This window comes from Manacus vitellinus, unplaced genomic scaffold (genome assembly GCF_001715985.3).
Source record: "Manacus vitellinus isolate BGI_N305 unplaced genomic scaffold, ASM171598v3 scaffold_15_pilon, whole genome shotgun sequence".
Lineage (NCBI taxonomy): Eukaryota > Metazoa > Chordata > Aves > Passeriformes > Pipridae > Manacus > Manacus vitellinus.
The window spans coordinates 16,381,472-16,398,651 of record NW_021939122.1 but is presented as its reverse complement, the minus strand read 5'-3'; the positions used below and the strand labels follow the sequence as shown (position 1 = coordinate 16,398,651).

Here is a 17,180-nt window from a genome sequence, read left to right as displayed (position 1 = left end):
CAGTTTGGCAGCTTAGATAATTTACTCTCAGTCTCCATTTTTCTTCACAGATTAAATATAAGGAAGGGTATGAGAAGATGAAGGGTAAGCTCATTGGAGTAAAAGCTGTGGAGGAAGATTCGAAGATGGCTCATTCCCTGCAGATGTCAAAGTTGCAGAGTGATCTGGAGTACAGGAGGGCCTTTGAGGACACAAAGAATAAGTTCCAGGTCTCCATGGATATGGTTAACCTTGTCCATGCCAAAAAGGCTCAGAATTTGGCCACAGACAGAGGATACAAGACATCTCTCCATCACTACACAGTCCTGCCTACTGACAGGAAAGTGGCGTGGGCAAAGTGGGCCTATGGATTGCAAAGTGATGTAAGTCCAGAGCTTGATGTCTTTCAATACCCTTTCATTCAGCCCATTCTCAGCCCCAGTTAGGGCTGAATTTCTTCAGACGTTTATGGTTGTAATACCATGACATGTTCATGCACCTAATTTTTCAGCTATTAAACAGTTAATATTAAAACAGTAAACAGTAACCACTTATTTTCTCAAGAGATCGTCTTTGAGAAGAGTTACGATTCTGTTTATGAGCATGGCTTCTTCAAAACCTACTTCAATATTAATAACACACTAGGATTCTTATGTGATGTACATTTATTTTTTTCATAAGGTGCAGGGCAGTTAAATAATGTATAGTGATAAAATTGGTGATAAAATTCCATATAGAGACAACATGTTCAGCTGTAACCATCAGATGAACTGTGTGATACTGTAAACAGTTACTATGTTAGATTTTCCATTCTGAGGTTTTAAGTCAGAACTTTTCAAGACTGAGATAGAAATGTGTACAGGTCTTGTTGAGATATGGCTGCTGAAACCCTTTTGACACCTTTGAGAAACCTGACTTGTAGTCAAGCTTTTGAAGTTCAGTACTGTTGGTAGGAGAGATTTTGTGAGGAAAGTGAGAAGTACTCCTGTACTCTTCCTCCCTAAAGACACATGGAAAACCAAAACGAACCAAAACCAAACCAAACAAAATTCTTTCCCTCCAGTAAAACAAAATGGTAGGGTTTGGGAAATGCTAAGGATCATTTTCTTGTAATTGCAAATCTTGAATTATCTTTTAAGCAATGCTCTCTTTACCATAAAACTGAAGTTAGAGTAAAAATTGCAAGCAACAGTAAGGTGTAGACTGCTTCTAAAAATTACCTTGCAAGTGTTGGTGAGTCCTGATACTTTTATTTCATTCTGTATTTTTTTTGCTTTCCTTACAACAATAGGGAACAAAACCAAACCAGGCACTAATTTGACTTGGTTGTTGTTCCTGAGATGTCTGAATCTTTTAATGGCATTTTAAGTGTATGAGCATCAACAATAGGATTTCTTTTTCTTTGTCAGAACCGATACAGAGCAGATTTGAACTGGATGAAAGGAGCAGGATGGATAGCCACTGGGTCATTAAATGTGGAACAGGCTAAGAAGGCAGGAGAACTCATTAGTGAGGTGAGATTTCATGACAGCATGTATCAGAATTTGCTGCATAATGCCTGCAAAATGTCTGTATAAAATTAAAATAATTTCCACTCAAAGGGGAAAGAAAAAGGCGTACCACATGAAAGGCCTCAAAACCAGGGATAGGACTGGTAATTAGAGGGAAACTAGATACCAAACACATAGCAGTAGGAGTCCATATAGCCTTTGCAAAAACAACGTAGGTGACAAATGATATTATGAATAATAATGGCAATCAAACAGTGCTCAATTGCTACCCACTAGCCTACCTTTTTAATGAAGCAAAACAGGAGAGATGATGAAAAGATGGAGTCATTGGACCCAGAACCTTCTTTTGTAAGAGATACATGATCCTTCTTGCTCCTTTTCCATATATATTCATGTTAGCTATTGAAATTCATATAGATATCTCTGTCTGTAGCAACCTATCAGCCCAAGTAGTTTTCATTCTTATTTCTCCCTATAACCATTATCACTTACAGGAGAAGGCAAAGTCTAGAATCCTTTGTGCCCATCCCATGAGGCCTTCAAATGAAGTTTTGGTGGAAATGGTTAAAATATTCTGTTATTTCACAGGGAGTCCTACTGGCCAAATCTGTTGCCATAGGAGACTGAATCCTGTGATTTTTAGATACCCATGATGCAGGAATCATCTGTCCATTCACTCAGTGAGAAGAACAGCATAACCATGGGTGCCCTGTCTCAGAAAAATAGTCATCCTTTTACAACTGACTGATTGCTAACACTACTTTTCCCCCATGTAATCATCTATAATGAAGAAGGATGATTTTTTTACACAAAATAAACGAGATCCTCAGGTAGTGTAAAGCAAGGTAGCTTCATTAAAGCTAGTACAGTAAGGCTGGCTGGAATAGTAACAGTGAATCTGAATATGTATTCCATTTTGATGTTATAGTAGTGAAAACTGCTGGGTAGAAATTTCACCTGCTGAGTTGTTCATCTTGACCTTTTTGTGAGTGCTAAACAATGTTGGGCTGCTATGAGCCATGTCCTTTCTTACATACACACTTCTAAAACTGCTAGAAGGCAATTGCCAGAATACAATTTCTAGGAATTTTATGTAGAGATGTTCTGGTCAACTCTGCTTTGTCTCTAAATCTAATCAAGACAAAGCATAAACTACTTTTGTCCCCAGTTATACTTACTGCTCCTTTTAAAGGGATTTCTTTCTGAAACCAAAATATTGCTTATAAGCTTATAATACCTTAAAAGTGTTTATGTGTTTTACATTAGTATTTTGAGTCACCAAAGGGTCAAGATGTTGCCTCAAATAAACTTCTGTAGATCACAGCTCAGTTTAAAGGAAAACGACATGCCATGAGTTCATCACAGGCATTTGGAATATTTAGTATGTGCTATTTGGAGAAGTTATAAGAGTATTGATGTGTTTAAGGAAACTCCTGCAGGAAGGGAAACTGTTAGTGACCTGGTCATGTGAAAAAAAATGTCATTTTGCCATCGAACAGCCTTAATCTTAATTATGTATATAAAAAAAGATGTCTTAGAAGCTACTATGTGTCCTTTACAGCAAGTAAAATTAATATCATTATCTAGAAGATATGCCATAACAATAAGGTACAGTGCCAATGGCTACACAGATTTGATGTAGGTCTTAGAAGGAAACCTAAATCACCAAACAGTAAATTAAATAATTGACATTATTAACACACTTCAACTGTATATAATTTCTTGCTTAAAGAAGATATGGATGAAAAATATAATCAGTCATACTCTATTTGAACTAACCTAATAAGATTTTAAAATCCTAGGTTCTGGAGTATTTGGGTAGGCAGAATCTGATTTTGAAATGTTTTCCTTATATTTAGAGAGAAATACTTCAATATTAATTGGCAAAAGGTTATTGTTAAATTGAAACAAATATTAATCTGAAAGTACCTAGGACATAAAGATGAGGAAAGAGGAATAATAATTATGTTCACAAATTCACTCTAATCTCCAGCAACCTATGATTTTTCTCTTTCAAATAGCATGAAAGAGCAGCACAAAATTCACAGCTTTGATCTTTTTCTGCTCAACAGAAGAAGTACCGTCAGCATCCATATGCTTTGAAGTTTACCAGTATTAAAGACACTCCTGAGATGATCCAGGCTAGAATTAGTTATAACCAGGCTGTGGATGTAAGTTATAATGTATATACATTATGATTATAAGAGTGGTATCCTCTTTGAAAGACCTGATTGAAGCACTGGCTTTCTCTCTCTTTCTTTCTCTCTTTCTCTGAGATTATCCTTGGGAACCATGAAACTTTTGTGTTCTGGTGTGGTGCATCCCACAAAGAGCATGTTTCTAACTTGGAATGGGAAGTCATCCCACTGAAGTGAATGGGATTTTCAAATAGAGATAGCTTTCTGTCCAATTCTTTTTCAGAAGCAAAACTTAGGAGTAAGACTGACCTTTGACCTTCAGAGACTTCTGGCCTTTTGAGATTCATTGAGGAAGAACACGTTTGGGGTTCCTTCCCCTTTTCAAACAAATCTTTCAAATTTTAGTTTCTGCATATTCTTCAGAAACAAAATGTAAGGCAGCATGACAAGGAAGAAAAAATAAATTATTTCAAGCTGTCATCCTGCTGAGAGAGAAATCCAGGAGGGGAAACCTTAAAGAAAGAATTGAGGCTGTTTTGTGTTTAAACATGTTTATTTTTAATAGAAGAGCGATTTAAAAATATTGTAGACTTAACTGGGATAATGCAGAAGTGAATAATAAGCAAAAGTCACTCAAAAAAGACAAGTTTCAAACATGAGAGGATGTTTTATTGTGAAAATAGATATTTTTAAAGTGAAGGAGAAGATGAAAGACTTTGTGTAAAACATATGCTATTGTAATACTTATAGTGTCTGTGCCTTTGGTTTAATTAATAAGATCCAAAAGGCTTACATCTCAGACAGGATAAATATAAGTCATTTTGTTCCACTGAGCCTCAGTCAAAATCAGTCTGGTGCTCTACTTCTTCACATGTCGAGTTCTTATTAGTTTTCCTCTTAAGGAGCTGCAATACAAGTGGGCCCAGTTGCTAAAGAAAGTGGCAGCAGGGTGAAATGCTTCATTCTAATCTAGACAGTCTCGAACTCTCCTGCAGAAATAATAGCTTGGGAAAGGCAAGTCAGGTGGTCAAGACAGAGGTCATATCTAAGGCCAAAAAAATGGTGTCTGTCTGTACTCATCTGAAAGTTATGGTGTCAATGTAAGAAGAAACTAAGCTAGTTTCTTCTTACATTAATATGAATTACATTTAATTACAATTAATATGAAAGATGAGAACTCTGCATAGTCATTGCAGGCAATGATCCAGTTAATTGCACAGAACTCACCTGTCTGCAGACATCTGAAAGTTAGATAGTCCTGGACCAGCTCTATATTGTTCCTTCAAAGGTTGATACAAATAGCATTAGAGGTCTGAGACATACAACTGTTTTATGATGGGATCAGTCACCTTTTGATGTTTTTTAAATCTCTTGCCATTGCCTATTGAACATCCCCTTGCAACTAGCTTTGGAATAAATTTGGAGTAATTACACAGATAATTGCCATCACATTTATCTGCTAAAAAAAAACATCTTTGGAGAGATGTGTTTGGGGAACTTCAACTCTCCAAATTTCTGTGGAATTTCAGAGCATTGGTGGGCCACTCGTGGCTGCACATCCTTAATAATTGCTGTTTATTCTTCTTCTCCCTACTCACATATGTTGGAAGTCTTATCAAATTAATATTCAAATATCTGAATTTTCATATACCTTGACTTACATGCTCAAAACTAGGAATTCCTCTCTAGCATACTCTAGCTGATAGGTGTATCAGACTCCCAAAGCTTTTTGAGTACATTTTGACTGATACAACTGCCTGTATTTATTAATGCTACTGTCACTTTTCTGTAGTGTTTGCTTTTCATTAACCTATCTGTTAATGTTTTAGTGTAAGTAATGATTGAATGTGTAGTTAGTACTTGCTACTGAAATTCATCTCTATTTGCAGAGGCTGTACAAGGAGCATGCAGAGAGTATAAAGCATCAGTATACACCAACAACAGATCTTCCTGAAATCCTTCAGGCCAAATTAAATGCTATGAATATCAGTGAGGTATAAATCTAAGTTTTAATATTTTAAAGGAAGGTTGATAGTGCTTTGCTGTTTGTCCTACACAGGAAATCATAGTAAATTTCTTTCCTTTCCCTCATATTTGATCATTCTATGGTCTAAATATTTCTGAAGTAATATGGGAAATCAGATTTCTTATCAAACTTCTCCTACATTAGAAAGATTAAGAATGAACAAACAAATATATTTTCATAATGGACATTTGTCACGTGATAATTCCTGTTGTGCATTGATAGTTTTGTTTACTTTAAGCCTTTGCTTTAGAATAGAATGAAACTAATGTAGTAACATTTCTAGGATCTCAATAATGCTGCACTGTCAACCCTCTGAACAGCAACTCTGCTTTATTCCTGTTCCATATTTCCTAGATTCGTTACAAGGAGTCCTGGGGAAAGATGAAAGATGGTGGTTATCAACTGAAACTAGATGCCATCCCCTTCCAGGCAGCAAAGGCTTCGGGTGAAATCATAAGTGATGTATGTGAACTTATTGCTGATGTTGTCCAGTAGGATATGTCAGTCACTCCAGACTGTATCTGCTCTGTTGAGTGACTCTTGATGGAAGCAGCATGTCCAGCCAACTCTACATCTGGGAGACATCTGGCCTCGGACTAGTTAGTTGTGCTTTCGGAGGCGCAGCCATAATGAAGTGTTATTGGTAACTAAGCAAAGGAAGGTTTGTGAAAGCAAATATCCATTAGCAAAGCTGACCAGTTTACCTGCTGTAGTGACTGGGCAGTCACAGGGATTGTTCAGGAGCTGTCGGGTGAAGTCTTCTAAGCATCTGCTAAAGGTTGATTCAGATTTGTTATCGCAATGAGTATCATCAGAATTTATTGTCCATAGTGCTTTTTTATTCAGGTTTCAACAATCAGACTAATGCTTCTCTTCACTCCTATCCACATTTGTATTCTTATTTCCTTTTTAGCACAAGTATAAAGAGGCATTTCAGAAAATGAAAGGACAAATGGCTGGGTCATGTGGCCTGGATGGTGATATTCATATTGCTCATTCAGTCCATGCAACATCTCTGCAGAGTGATGTAAGTAGGAGAAATGAGATGGGGGCATTTTTTTTGATTGATTTCCTAACTATAAGTAGTTCCTCATTGAAGATGCATTTAGCTGTGGACTAGCTGTGGAATAGCTACTTACTTAAAACTTAGGGCTTTCTCTTCCACTTTCCAGATATTTTAATATAATCATGATATTCTTGCCATTCTTTTATGTCATTTGGAGTAACAATAATTTAACAATAAAAAAAGGCTGTGTTTTTGCACTACCCCCTGCTGCATGCCACTGTTTCCTAGCACAGAATATTTTACTCTGTAAAACTACCACTTAGAGGCAGGTCTATTTGGGAATTAGCAGTGGTCTTTGTACAGAAGTAAATTAAATTTGATAGAGATACAAAGTTTTTCAGTGTTTATTTTCAATTTACTGTTTTCTGGAAAGACCAAAGGATGAATGAATTTATGAAATATCAAATTGGACTTTTTTGGTTGGGGAATGGTTTCTACTTGGTCTTGAGATACACTAAGAGTCAGATAATTTGTTCATTGTCTGTAAGAATTGCAACTGTTCAGTGCATTTTGAACACTGTGGCTTGATCCAGAAGGATATGTGGGAGTGTGTTCATGGTCTTGTACTGGCACTCTTTTTTGTGTGATGGTATGCTTAGACACACAGGTAACAGTAAGTGTCTGAAGAATTTATCCATCAGGTTACTTTAAGTCAGTTTGATGATCATCAATAACTCTGTATGTTCATTATTCCAATGAACAGCTTGAACATCTTGAATTTGCATAATCTAATAGGGAAATGTCATGTGAAAAAAGTTCTTTGAAGATTTCTATGCCTTTCTTTTCCTGGACAGAGACAATAAGTGAAAAAAACCCCCACCACTAAAAATTACATTTAAAACTGTGAAATGAAACTGGCCAAATCAACAAATATTTTGAGTGAGGATTTGTACTAATTCTAATATAAATAAGGCTGTTTGTATGTTATCTTCAGGTAGTACCTTCCTCTTTTTGTTGTGCTTTCTAGAAATGAAGTGAATTAAGATTTCATTTACCAGTTTGGTTAATTCTATAGATTTGATGTATGCAGTTTTAACAAAAAAAGGAAAGAAATCTCAGCTTAATTGAATATAATGTAGATGGCTACTTTTTTGATGAAGAATAGGCTGCCACATATTCTAATTATAACTGTTGATCTTTCACAGTATAGTTAAACACGTTAGGGAACTTACTTTTAAAAAGAATAATTTATACTTGAAAATGGAGGAAATATGGAGAATATCTCTTCTGATCAAAACCTGAATTCTCTTTATCATGCTGGGATATCTATGGAGTCTGTTTTTAATTTAATAGGTGAAATATAAGCAAGGTTTTGAGGATACAAAGTCTCACTTCCACCTGCCACTGGATATGATAAACTTGGTACATGCGAAGAAGGCCCAGTCTTTGGTCAGTGAACAAGAATACAGGCAGCTGCTACACCAGTACACCTCTTTGACTGATGATGTGAGGTTGAGGTGTGCCAAGAATGCCTACAAACTACAGAGTGAGGTAATTGCAAAAAGTGATACTTCCCGCTTGGTTCTGATGCAAGATAGTTCTATTCCGATCATAACAGCTGACAACATGTGTTTGAGCAGCAGCTGAGAGATAAACAATGGCTGTTCCCCCTTGATTACATGTAGGAACAAGACATTTGTCTTACTGGGCAGTTGTACAACATGTGTGATCACACTATACTGAGAGATAAAGTATAGTAGTCTTTGATGATTCATAGAAGAGTGTTTGCAAGTGAGAGTGATTGCACTGTTGGCGAAATACTCTTTTTAAGGTCTTGTTAACAATGCAAACTGTTTACCAACTGATATTTTACAACTTGGTTTTCATCTGGGTGAAATTCCCAGAAAGATGAGTGAAATTCCCACAAGAAAGATGCCTGTTGTTAAAAATCTGATTTGTAAGAGGCTTACAAACTCTGGCCCACATATTCATTGAAATTCTAAGAAGTATGAGCTTAACTCCCTATGTAGTCTTAGTAAAATTAGCTGGATATTGCCTTATGAATTAGTAAGCAGAGCCATGAGCAAAGGCCTTTTCATAGATCATATTGTCTCTGGAGACCTCAGAAGGGGATGTATCTTAAAAACTTGTCTGGGCAGAACATGCTATTGTATATCAGTTTAAAACTTTCAGCCAACAGACTTAAAGATGGTAGACTCTGTTCAAACAAGTGTAAATATCAGCTGCCAGTTGTGCTGCCCTAACTTGGGTGAAAGCACAGATAATCAGAGATTCTGAGGAAGGTTTCCATCCATGCCTGTCTTTGAGTTGAGAATGAAATGCTAATTGGCAGCAACACATTTTAGAGTTGCAGAATTTACTCTCTTACCAGCTGGTGCTAATAGCTGACAAGAGGTGAGGACCACGCTCTAGCTTTGTGCTCTCTTTTTTTTCTGATTCATGAAGGATATTTCCCATACACAGCATCATGGTGCCTTTGAGTCTAAGGATTAGCACTGGACAGACCTGGATGGAATAGGAAGTAGTTCTATTCTCCTAGGTAGCTAAATAAAATAAAGGCATAGTCTATTTCCATTATAAGTGGTTACCTGAACCAAAACACCTCATTAACTAAAGCTGGTTCTGCCCTTAGTAAGCAGTAGCAGTTTCCACATATCCATCAAGTAGGCAAATCTGCTCTTTACTAGTTATTTGGTCTTTATAGATCTTTTGAAGCAGAAAATAAGATGATCCTCCTCCTCCTCCTTCTTGTTATCAAATCAAATAACATTGTTTTAATATATGTATCAGTAACAGATTTAAAACTTTTGAAAAATTAGTATTTACAGTGAGTCACTGCCAGATTTGTTGGTCTGGAAAATATTTTAACAAAGATTGTACAGTGGCTTAGTGCAATTTTCCTTAGTGTTCATTGCTTATATTATGACCATTCAGAACCATTAAAAAATCAAGGCTATTTTGTCTGTAGTTTCTCTTATTTAAAAGTTAATAGCTTTTATTTAAATATATTTTCTTATTTAATAGATATATTTATAAATAAATAATATCTAGGTGTGATTTACATATTATATATGAAAAAGATTCCTGTACCTAGAAAAGGTTTTTTAAAGGTTACAAATGGAAGCTAGGAGTTGAAGTATTATTTTTATACTATATATCTACTATATAGAGTATATACTATATATATATACTATTTATATGTTACTGAGACTCAGTAGTCCTCAGAATCTTGCATCTCTACTGTAGATCTGTCAGAACTGTGTGCACACCGACATACATAAACACAAGATCGTAGGGTAATGCATATGAACTCTCTGTGGTAGATACTAATTTTAATGGATTTGTTTGAATATGGTTATTGTGTATTTTTGGGTGAATAAATATAGGGCATCTCAAATGAAAACCTGTAATTACTTCTGCTTGGTTTTCCTTAGAATTTATACCGCTCTGATATGAACTTTATGCGAGGAATCGGATGTATTACTCCAGGGGCTCTAGAGATTGAAGGAAAGAAGAAAGCTTCTGAACTCATCAGTGAGGTAACAAAAGAGAGTTTTGATTTCTCCACTATGAACAAGAGTTTGCCAGATGTCTTTCTATTAAACTGGGCTGGCAAAGTGACTCACTGGATAATGCAAGACTCCCTCCCCTTACTTTGATCATTCCATTTGTGTCCTAACTGCAAATGGGTGAACCTGATGGAGTTCAAGGCTTTGCAAACTTTGCTAACTTTTTCTGCAAATCTTTTCTCCTGTGTTTCAGACCCAGGAGGTAGTTATTTTTTGTTATTTATTTTAGAATTAAAATGCACTTTTTTGACCAAACATGAGGCTGTGCCTATCTATAATAACTGCCTTGTATTGTTTCTCCAAAATTAGACTGTGCTATGGACTACCCAGTATATTCCACTGTCCTCAGCTCTGCTCCTGCTTTAAAATCTTAATCTGTTTTTCACTTGCTGCTTTTGTGTGTTATTGTTTTTCTTTTATTTCCTCTGTCATGTTCTCTTTGTACAGTCTCTCCTAGTTTCAAATCTTGGATCTTTTGCCTATATTCACATAGATGTGAAATGAGAAAAAATAGGAGTTTTCTTCTAGTGAACAGATCCCTACTTGCAGTGATCTTGCAGTTGTTTTGTTAATGTTTCTTACATATGGCCACAGGCCAGGTGAAACCCTGATTTTCTTACAAAAAAGTTTGGTGGGCTTATGCATTTCTGTCTCTCTCTGGGTTAGATTGCCTTTACTGTAATTCCACTAGCCCAGGTTAATGACACCAGGGGATGAAATAACCTCATTACTGTTTTCAGCATATTTAGCACAGCAGCATTATTATTTTTTTTTACACCTTATTCCTTATTTACTTTTTATTTCCCCTGTGAGACTTGAATGCACCAAATTCAGAATAGCAAAAAGTAAATTAGGCTGAAGATTAATAGACAAACTAGAGTTTTAAGCACAAGAAGTAGTACTAGACCACTGGTATTGGAAAAAGTCCCTTGTCTGACAGACAATTTAGTTATTCTGTTCATTTTTCTTTGTGTGTGAACTCAGAGTAAATATCGTCAGCAGCCACATTCCTTCAAGTACACATCTGTGACAGACTCTCCTGGCCTCCTTCATGCAAAATTCAGCAATATGATTGCTAATGAGGTAGGCTCTCGTAATGTGAATCAGAAAATATGCTTTTCAAAATGCAGCAAGCTGGGGATGGAGAAGTGGGAAAGAGACAACCCTGTTCTGAAAGCAAAATGCATCAAACAAAAGCAAGCGTTACTTGTCTGTGCTTTTTCACAGTTAGATCACATTTTATTATTTCCAAACATTTAATACATTTTCAGTTCAATCTCTTTGAAAAAGCTTAAATAGTATCCATGCAATAGAGTCCCATTATCAAGTTTTTTGCATGAAACAGACTCAAAAATCAGGACTATGGGTTGTTCTCGAGGGAGCTCATTTGCATAGTGTGGTCCACTTTTGAGGATTGCGTAATAAAGAATCACTTTTCTAAATTCTGAAAAAAACAAGAGAAAAATCACAGAAAAATTATCAAAATCATATATGAGGAAAAAATTCAAACTAGAAAATACAGCCAGTCTACCAGAAACAGCTGCCCTTTTATTTAACACACATTCATGATGCTCTGAACATTCTTAGGTCTACTTTTGGCCTGCTGGGAGCATAAGAATGCAAGGATAAGAATGCAGTGGGTTGGCATCATCCTAATATATTTATAAAAATTAACATAAATGATTTTTATGCCCAGAAAAAGCCCCACATCTTTATACCCAAGAAAAACTTTGCAATTGCAATGGTAAAATCTTAGCTGTTTTTAATGATGTCTGACTATAGTTGTCATAATCATTAACAGCTTAAGTACTGCTGTTATATTATTGAAACAACAGACAAAATTAACTGCAATTGTGGTTTTGATCTCTTTCCTAGCGCCTGTATAAAGCAGCAGGAGAGGACATTCAGCATCACTATACACCAACACTGGGTCTACCTGAGTTTACACGGGCAAGAATAAATGCAGCCAACCTCAGTGATGTAAGAATTTGTCCTGTATTTCTTGTACTTATCTAGGATGGAATATGAACTATGCAGTGGCAAAGAAGATGGATAAGTAGAGAACATTTTAGGTCTTTTCTATCTATGCTTTCTCTGATTTGATTATAATGATATTTATCTCAATTAGTACACATGTGGTTGTGAGTAATTTAAATCTACATAAAGAACGAGACATGTTTTGTCTGAGTTAGTAGGATTTCCCAAAGATAGTTTTAAAAAATCCTTTGATTATAAAGAATGAGACTGTAACACAGAATAACAAATGAAAGAGGGTTCCTTTGTTTGTTCCTTTGTGCATTTAAAAGTGGAACAGCAGTCTACATGTGCCTTTCCTACTTTAGGCAAAATACAGAGAATCTTGGCATAATCTACGTGCTCAAGGCTACAAGCTGACAATGGAAGCACTCCCGTTCCAGACTGCCAGGGCCTCCAGAGAAATTGCCAGTGATGTGAGTTGAATGATTCAACCTCCCTTCTTGCCTAATTTCTGTTAACTTCATGTAAAACAATGTCTAAAGCAGATTTTACTGAATTAAAGCAACTCCATAACCATGTGAGACAAGTGTGGGACAGAATATATTACTTATGAATGAGATTCTTTGTGTGAACTAGAAAAAAAAGGAAGAGGAAGAATCGCTGCTAATCGGGAACCAAGCCAGGTTAAACATCTTCCAGTGGGAAATAGCTAATGAATTAGAGTATTTGCAAACAGAAAAAAACAAGGAATCTGTTCCTTTTCAGGCTTTCAACTCCTCATATGATAAAGTGCCCACTAACTCTGTCCATTCTGTTTTGAGCTGACTTTTGGCTTAGTTATTCCAAATTAAAATGAAGTCAGAAAAAGCTGAGGCTTCTTTGAATCTCTGAAAATCAGGAGTTACCTCTCTAGTTAGGAAGTAGAAATCAGTGGAAGTTCCTGTAAATATGTATCGTTAAGTTCTGAAACAGAGGAAACAAATCATCTTATCTTCAAAAATATCCTATCTTTTGGATTGTTGTTTGCAAAACACTCAGACATGGTGGTATCCATTTGTCAGAAACCCTAAGGTCACCTCTTCTTCACGAGAAATTTAATAAATTCTATGAAAAGCTGATGATTAAGCTAAATTTAATAAAAAAAATCCTCATTTTGTGTAGTATTTAGTGGCATATTTTATATCTAATGTGATTAAATATGAATATATTTCACATGTGTTTGTTTTATTAAGCAACCATTTCTAGCTCTTATTTATAATGTTTACTTAACCATATTTTACAGAGTGCTTTTGGTTACAGCTTCAGATCTGCTCTAGAGGGTACAAGTCCATAATAGAATTACATCCACTTACAACAAATCTGAATTTGGCCCTTCATCTTGGAAGCACTTTATAAACATTAGCTGCTGTAATTTAATCCCCACAACTCTCTTGTGTGGCAGATAAGTGTTATTATCCCATTTCAACTACATTATGAACTCTTCAGGGCCCAGGCCTTCCCTTTAAAGTTCTAAGCACCCTGTTGATGCTATATAAATAAGCATTATCATCATCATCACTATTTCACAGAGAGGATAAATGCAAGATCATAGAGAGAGTCATAGTCCCAGCTGAGAATGAGGGGTTGCTGGTTCTTACTCTTTCCATGAAAACTGAATTTACTCTTTAAAATAGCTAGGTGGTATTTGCAAATCTGAAGGCTACAGAGTGCACAGTGTTTTGCTTTTGTGTAGATTTTTTTCCTTCGGTCTTTTCTTTGTTTCTCTTATGTTCTCATCCCTAGTGATGGGAATAAAATTCTCAGACAGATAATAAAAGTACATGATTTGAGGTTAAATATGATCAATGCTTTGGGCATATTCAGAAAATGTATTGAGATGTGCTTAACTTTAATGTTGCAACTACTGTGGTATTTAAATTTGACATCAATGTGATATTCAAACAGTTGCTTTCTGGTGCTACATACCTTGACTGGTTTTACAGAAAACATAGATGTTTCAGTAACTTAAGTTAGTTAGCTAGAGTATCCGGCCTAAGTTTGGCACATTTTCACTTTTGCCTTATTTTTTTTATTTTTAGTACAAATATAAACACGACTTTGTGATGGAGAGAGGAAAACACATCGGTGCCAGAAGTGTTCTGGATGACACCAGGTTGCTGCATTGCTTGCATGCTGCCAAACTGCAGAGTGAACAAGAGTATAAGAAGGGATCCCAAGAAGTGTGGTCTCAGTATCACCTACCCATGGATATGGTGAATCTTGTCCATGCCAGGAAAGCCCAGGCCTTAGTGAGTGATCAAGATTACAGGAAGAGACTGCATGAATTTACAGCACTACCAGAAGACATGAAAATGAAGTGGGCCAAAAAAGCCCACATGCTACAGAGTGAGGTAAAGTCTTTCTTTCTGTTAACAGCAAATTGAATTTAGCAAAAATATACCAAAGCTTTGAGTGACTGGCCCAAATTGTGTATTGACATCGGGAGGTGTTTTTAGAAAGACTGTTTGTAAATTTATGTACGTGCAGCAGCAAGATTTCTTATTGCTCTTCACACATGGAATCAGAGGTTCTCGTGTTATGAACCTGATGGAAAATCTCTGTGGTCCATGTTACTTATTCTAGAGCTGAGGGATAAACACACTTGTCTCTCAGCTGTTTGAATCACAGCCAGTCAGGGGTTGACAGTCACTGTTCTACATGCAGAACTCTTTGAGCAGGAGGTTAAATGCTGATTTGAGATACATAAGAAGAGATATTAAGAAGGTAATTTTTCAAACCAAAATGGTCATATCAAATAGCCAGTTCCCCAGATGTGTTTGCAGAAGTTACTCACACAAAAATGTAAGTTGAGACAAACTTTAATGACGAAAGTGATGAAGTCTCAGCATGGGCCACATCCATACTCAATTCGCCTTCAAAGCACTGGGGATATTGTAACCTTCTTTCTTACTTAGTGTACCTGCTATCTGGTATCCCAAATGTATTTTTCATTGCCAGAATTTTTGGGATACTCTTTGGATGGTACAAAAGCTATTGCTGAATGTAGTTCTTTGCTTTTCCAATTCTCATTCCTGCCTTCTCCTGTGATGGTTCACAGATGGCATGCAGGTAGTTAGATCCAGGAAGGCAAGATTTTTTACTATTTACTGATGTGTGGTGGGGGCTTACATGATATGCTAGTGGCAATTTCCAGAGAACTAGTCCTTGGACCCAAACAACACGTATTTCAGAGCTTGCCTTCAGAGGGACAGGATAAGAGACAGGATAAGAGATAAGTAAGAACCTCAGCACTTGGCTCTTTGCCTTTAGAGCCCCCAGGTCAGGAATCCAGTGAAATACGAAGATGATTTTGTCTGATACCCTCACTATCTAGTAAAGTAATGTACAACATACATGAGTGAGTTGGTTGTCATGTCCTTTTACACACAGGGGGTAAAAAACCTGAAAAAATGGATGATTGGATTAAAGTCACACAGTGAGCCACCATCACTCTGAAGTGAGGTCAGGATTGTTGGGATTGTGGATACTTTACTGACTTCCACTTTTTATTGAGTCTGCCTGATTTTCTTTACTAGATTAGGAGGTAAAAGCAAGCCTTTAATGTGAGTAGAGAAGGAGTAATGTGTCCTCCTAGAAATGGGGTTAATGAGGAAGCATGAACCAGATAAAATAATTAGTATTCCTGACTTGAACTCACCTCAGAAAATTATTTCAAAAGAGGTTCTTTTACGCCCAGTACAAACAGGTTATTACTTACTGCTTTGAGTCATACTAATTCACTCGTGGGACCTTCTCTTGTAACTTGCATATGATACATTATTTAATTCCTGGTGGAATGAACAAATGCAAACAGTTTGGCTTTACGATCTGATATGTGCATGGCAAATGAAAAACCTCAAAATGTGAATATGAATCAGGGAGTTTTTTAAAAAACCTTAATAGCTGTGGATACAAAACTGATAGTTAGCAATTTTCATTTTTTACAGCTTCGCTATAAATCAGACCTGAACTTCATGAAAGGAGTTGGTTGGATGGCTCTGAGATCTCCTCAGATAGAAAGTGTAAAGAAGGCTGGAGAGCTCATCAGCGAGGTAACTGATAAATCTTTCATGGGATAGCAAGTCTGTAGGAATTGTTTACCATCAAGACTCCTCGTTACATGACACTTACGAATGTAGCTTATCATTTCCTTTTGATGTGGGAGCCTGTTTATACAAGGTGTAAGTTACCAAGAAGCAGTAAGGGAGACGCAAGTCCACTGTGTGACACCTGCTGAATATTTTCCATTCCAAATGAAACACAAGAGTATAAGCAAAACATGTAGCAATAAATAAATGCAGTAAATTCCATTATGAAATTCTAAGCAGGTGGTTATGGAAGTTATATAGAAAGTTACAGCACTGACAACCACACTGAAAGGGCATTTGCCTGCTCAGTATCATGTATTAATGGAGAAAAATTATGCGCTGTCAAAAGTGTAGCGTTCAAAAGCTTTTTACGTGTGAATTTTCAGTGGGAAGTCCTTCTTGCACATACACACAAAAAGAAGTTTGGTGCCTGGGCACCACAGGAATGATACAGAGGCATCCCCAGTCCCTAGCTGAAAGAGCAACTGAGACTTAAGCAGAACAGTAGCTTCAAGAAAGTGTCTTTTATGTTTTACTCCAGTTATCACACACTCAGAATTGTCATATATCATTAACAGAAGCATCTCGTGTTTTTTTCCTTTGTTTGTGTTTGTTTCCTCCTCCACCTCTCAGATAAAGTACCGTCAGAAGCCAGAAAGTTTGAAGTTCACTGCTGTGGTTGACTCTCCAAATTTGATTCATGCCAAAAACAGCTACCTCCAGTGCAGTGATGTAGGTTTCATTTTAATGTAAAAGTGATCTTAACTTTTGTTGTACTGTAATGCATAAAAGAAGTGATCTTGACATTGCTTCCAGTATCTGTTTC

General features: G+C 36.4%; 1 protein-coding gene across 1 annotated transcript in view; it reads left to right on the top strand.

Moving 5' to 3' along the window:
• NRAP (nebulin related anchoring protein) overlaps positions 1-17,180 on the top strand; it is a 52,095-nt gene that overhangs the window by 28,495 nt on the left and 6,420 nt on the right. Inside the window, exons 24-37 of the mRNA XM_018069329.2 lie at positions 51-362; positions 1,389-1,493; positions 3,563-3,661; positions 5,518-5,622; positions 6,009-6,116; positions 6,568-6,681; positions 8,014-8,211; positions 10,116-10,220; positions 11,235-11,333; positions 12,126-12,230; positions 12,593-12,700; positions 14,306-14,617; positions 16,214-16,318; positions 16,988-17,086. Coding sequence (XP_017924818.1) covers positions 51-362; positions 1,389-1,493; positions 3,563-3,661; positions 5,518-5,622; positions 6,009-6,116; positions 6,568-6,681; positions 8,014-8,211; positions 10,116-10,220; positions 11,235-11,333; positions 12,126-12,230; positions 12,593-12,700; positions 14,306-14,617; positions 16,214-16,318; positions 16,988-17,086 — 1,974 coding nt within the window. The remainder of the gene's footprint in view (positions 1-50; positions 363-1,388; positions 1,494-3,562; positions 3,662-5,517; positions 5,623-6,008; positions 6,117-6,567; positions 6,682-8,013; positions 8,212-10,115; positions 10,221-11,234; positions 11,334-12,125; positions 12,231-12,592; positions 12,701-14,305; positions 14,618-16,213; positions 16,319-16,987; positions 17,087-17,180) is intronic.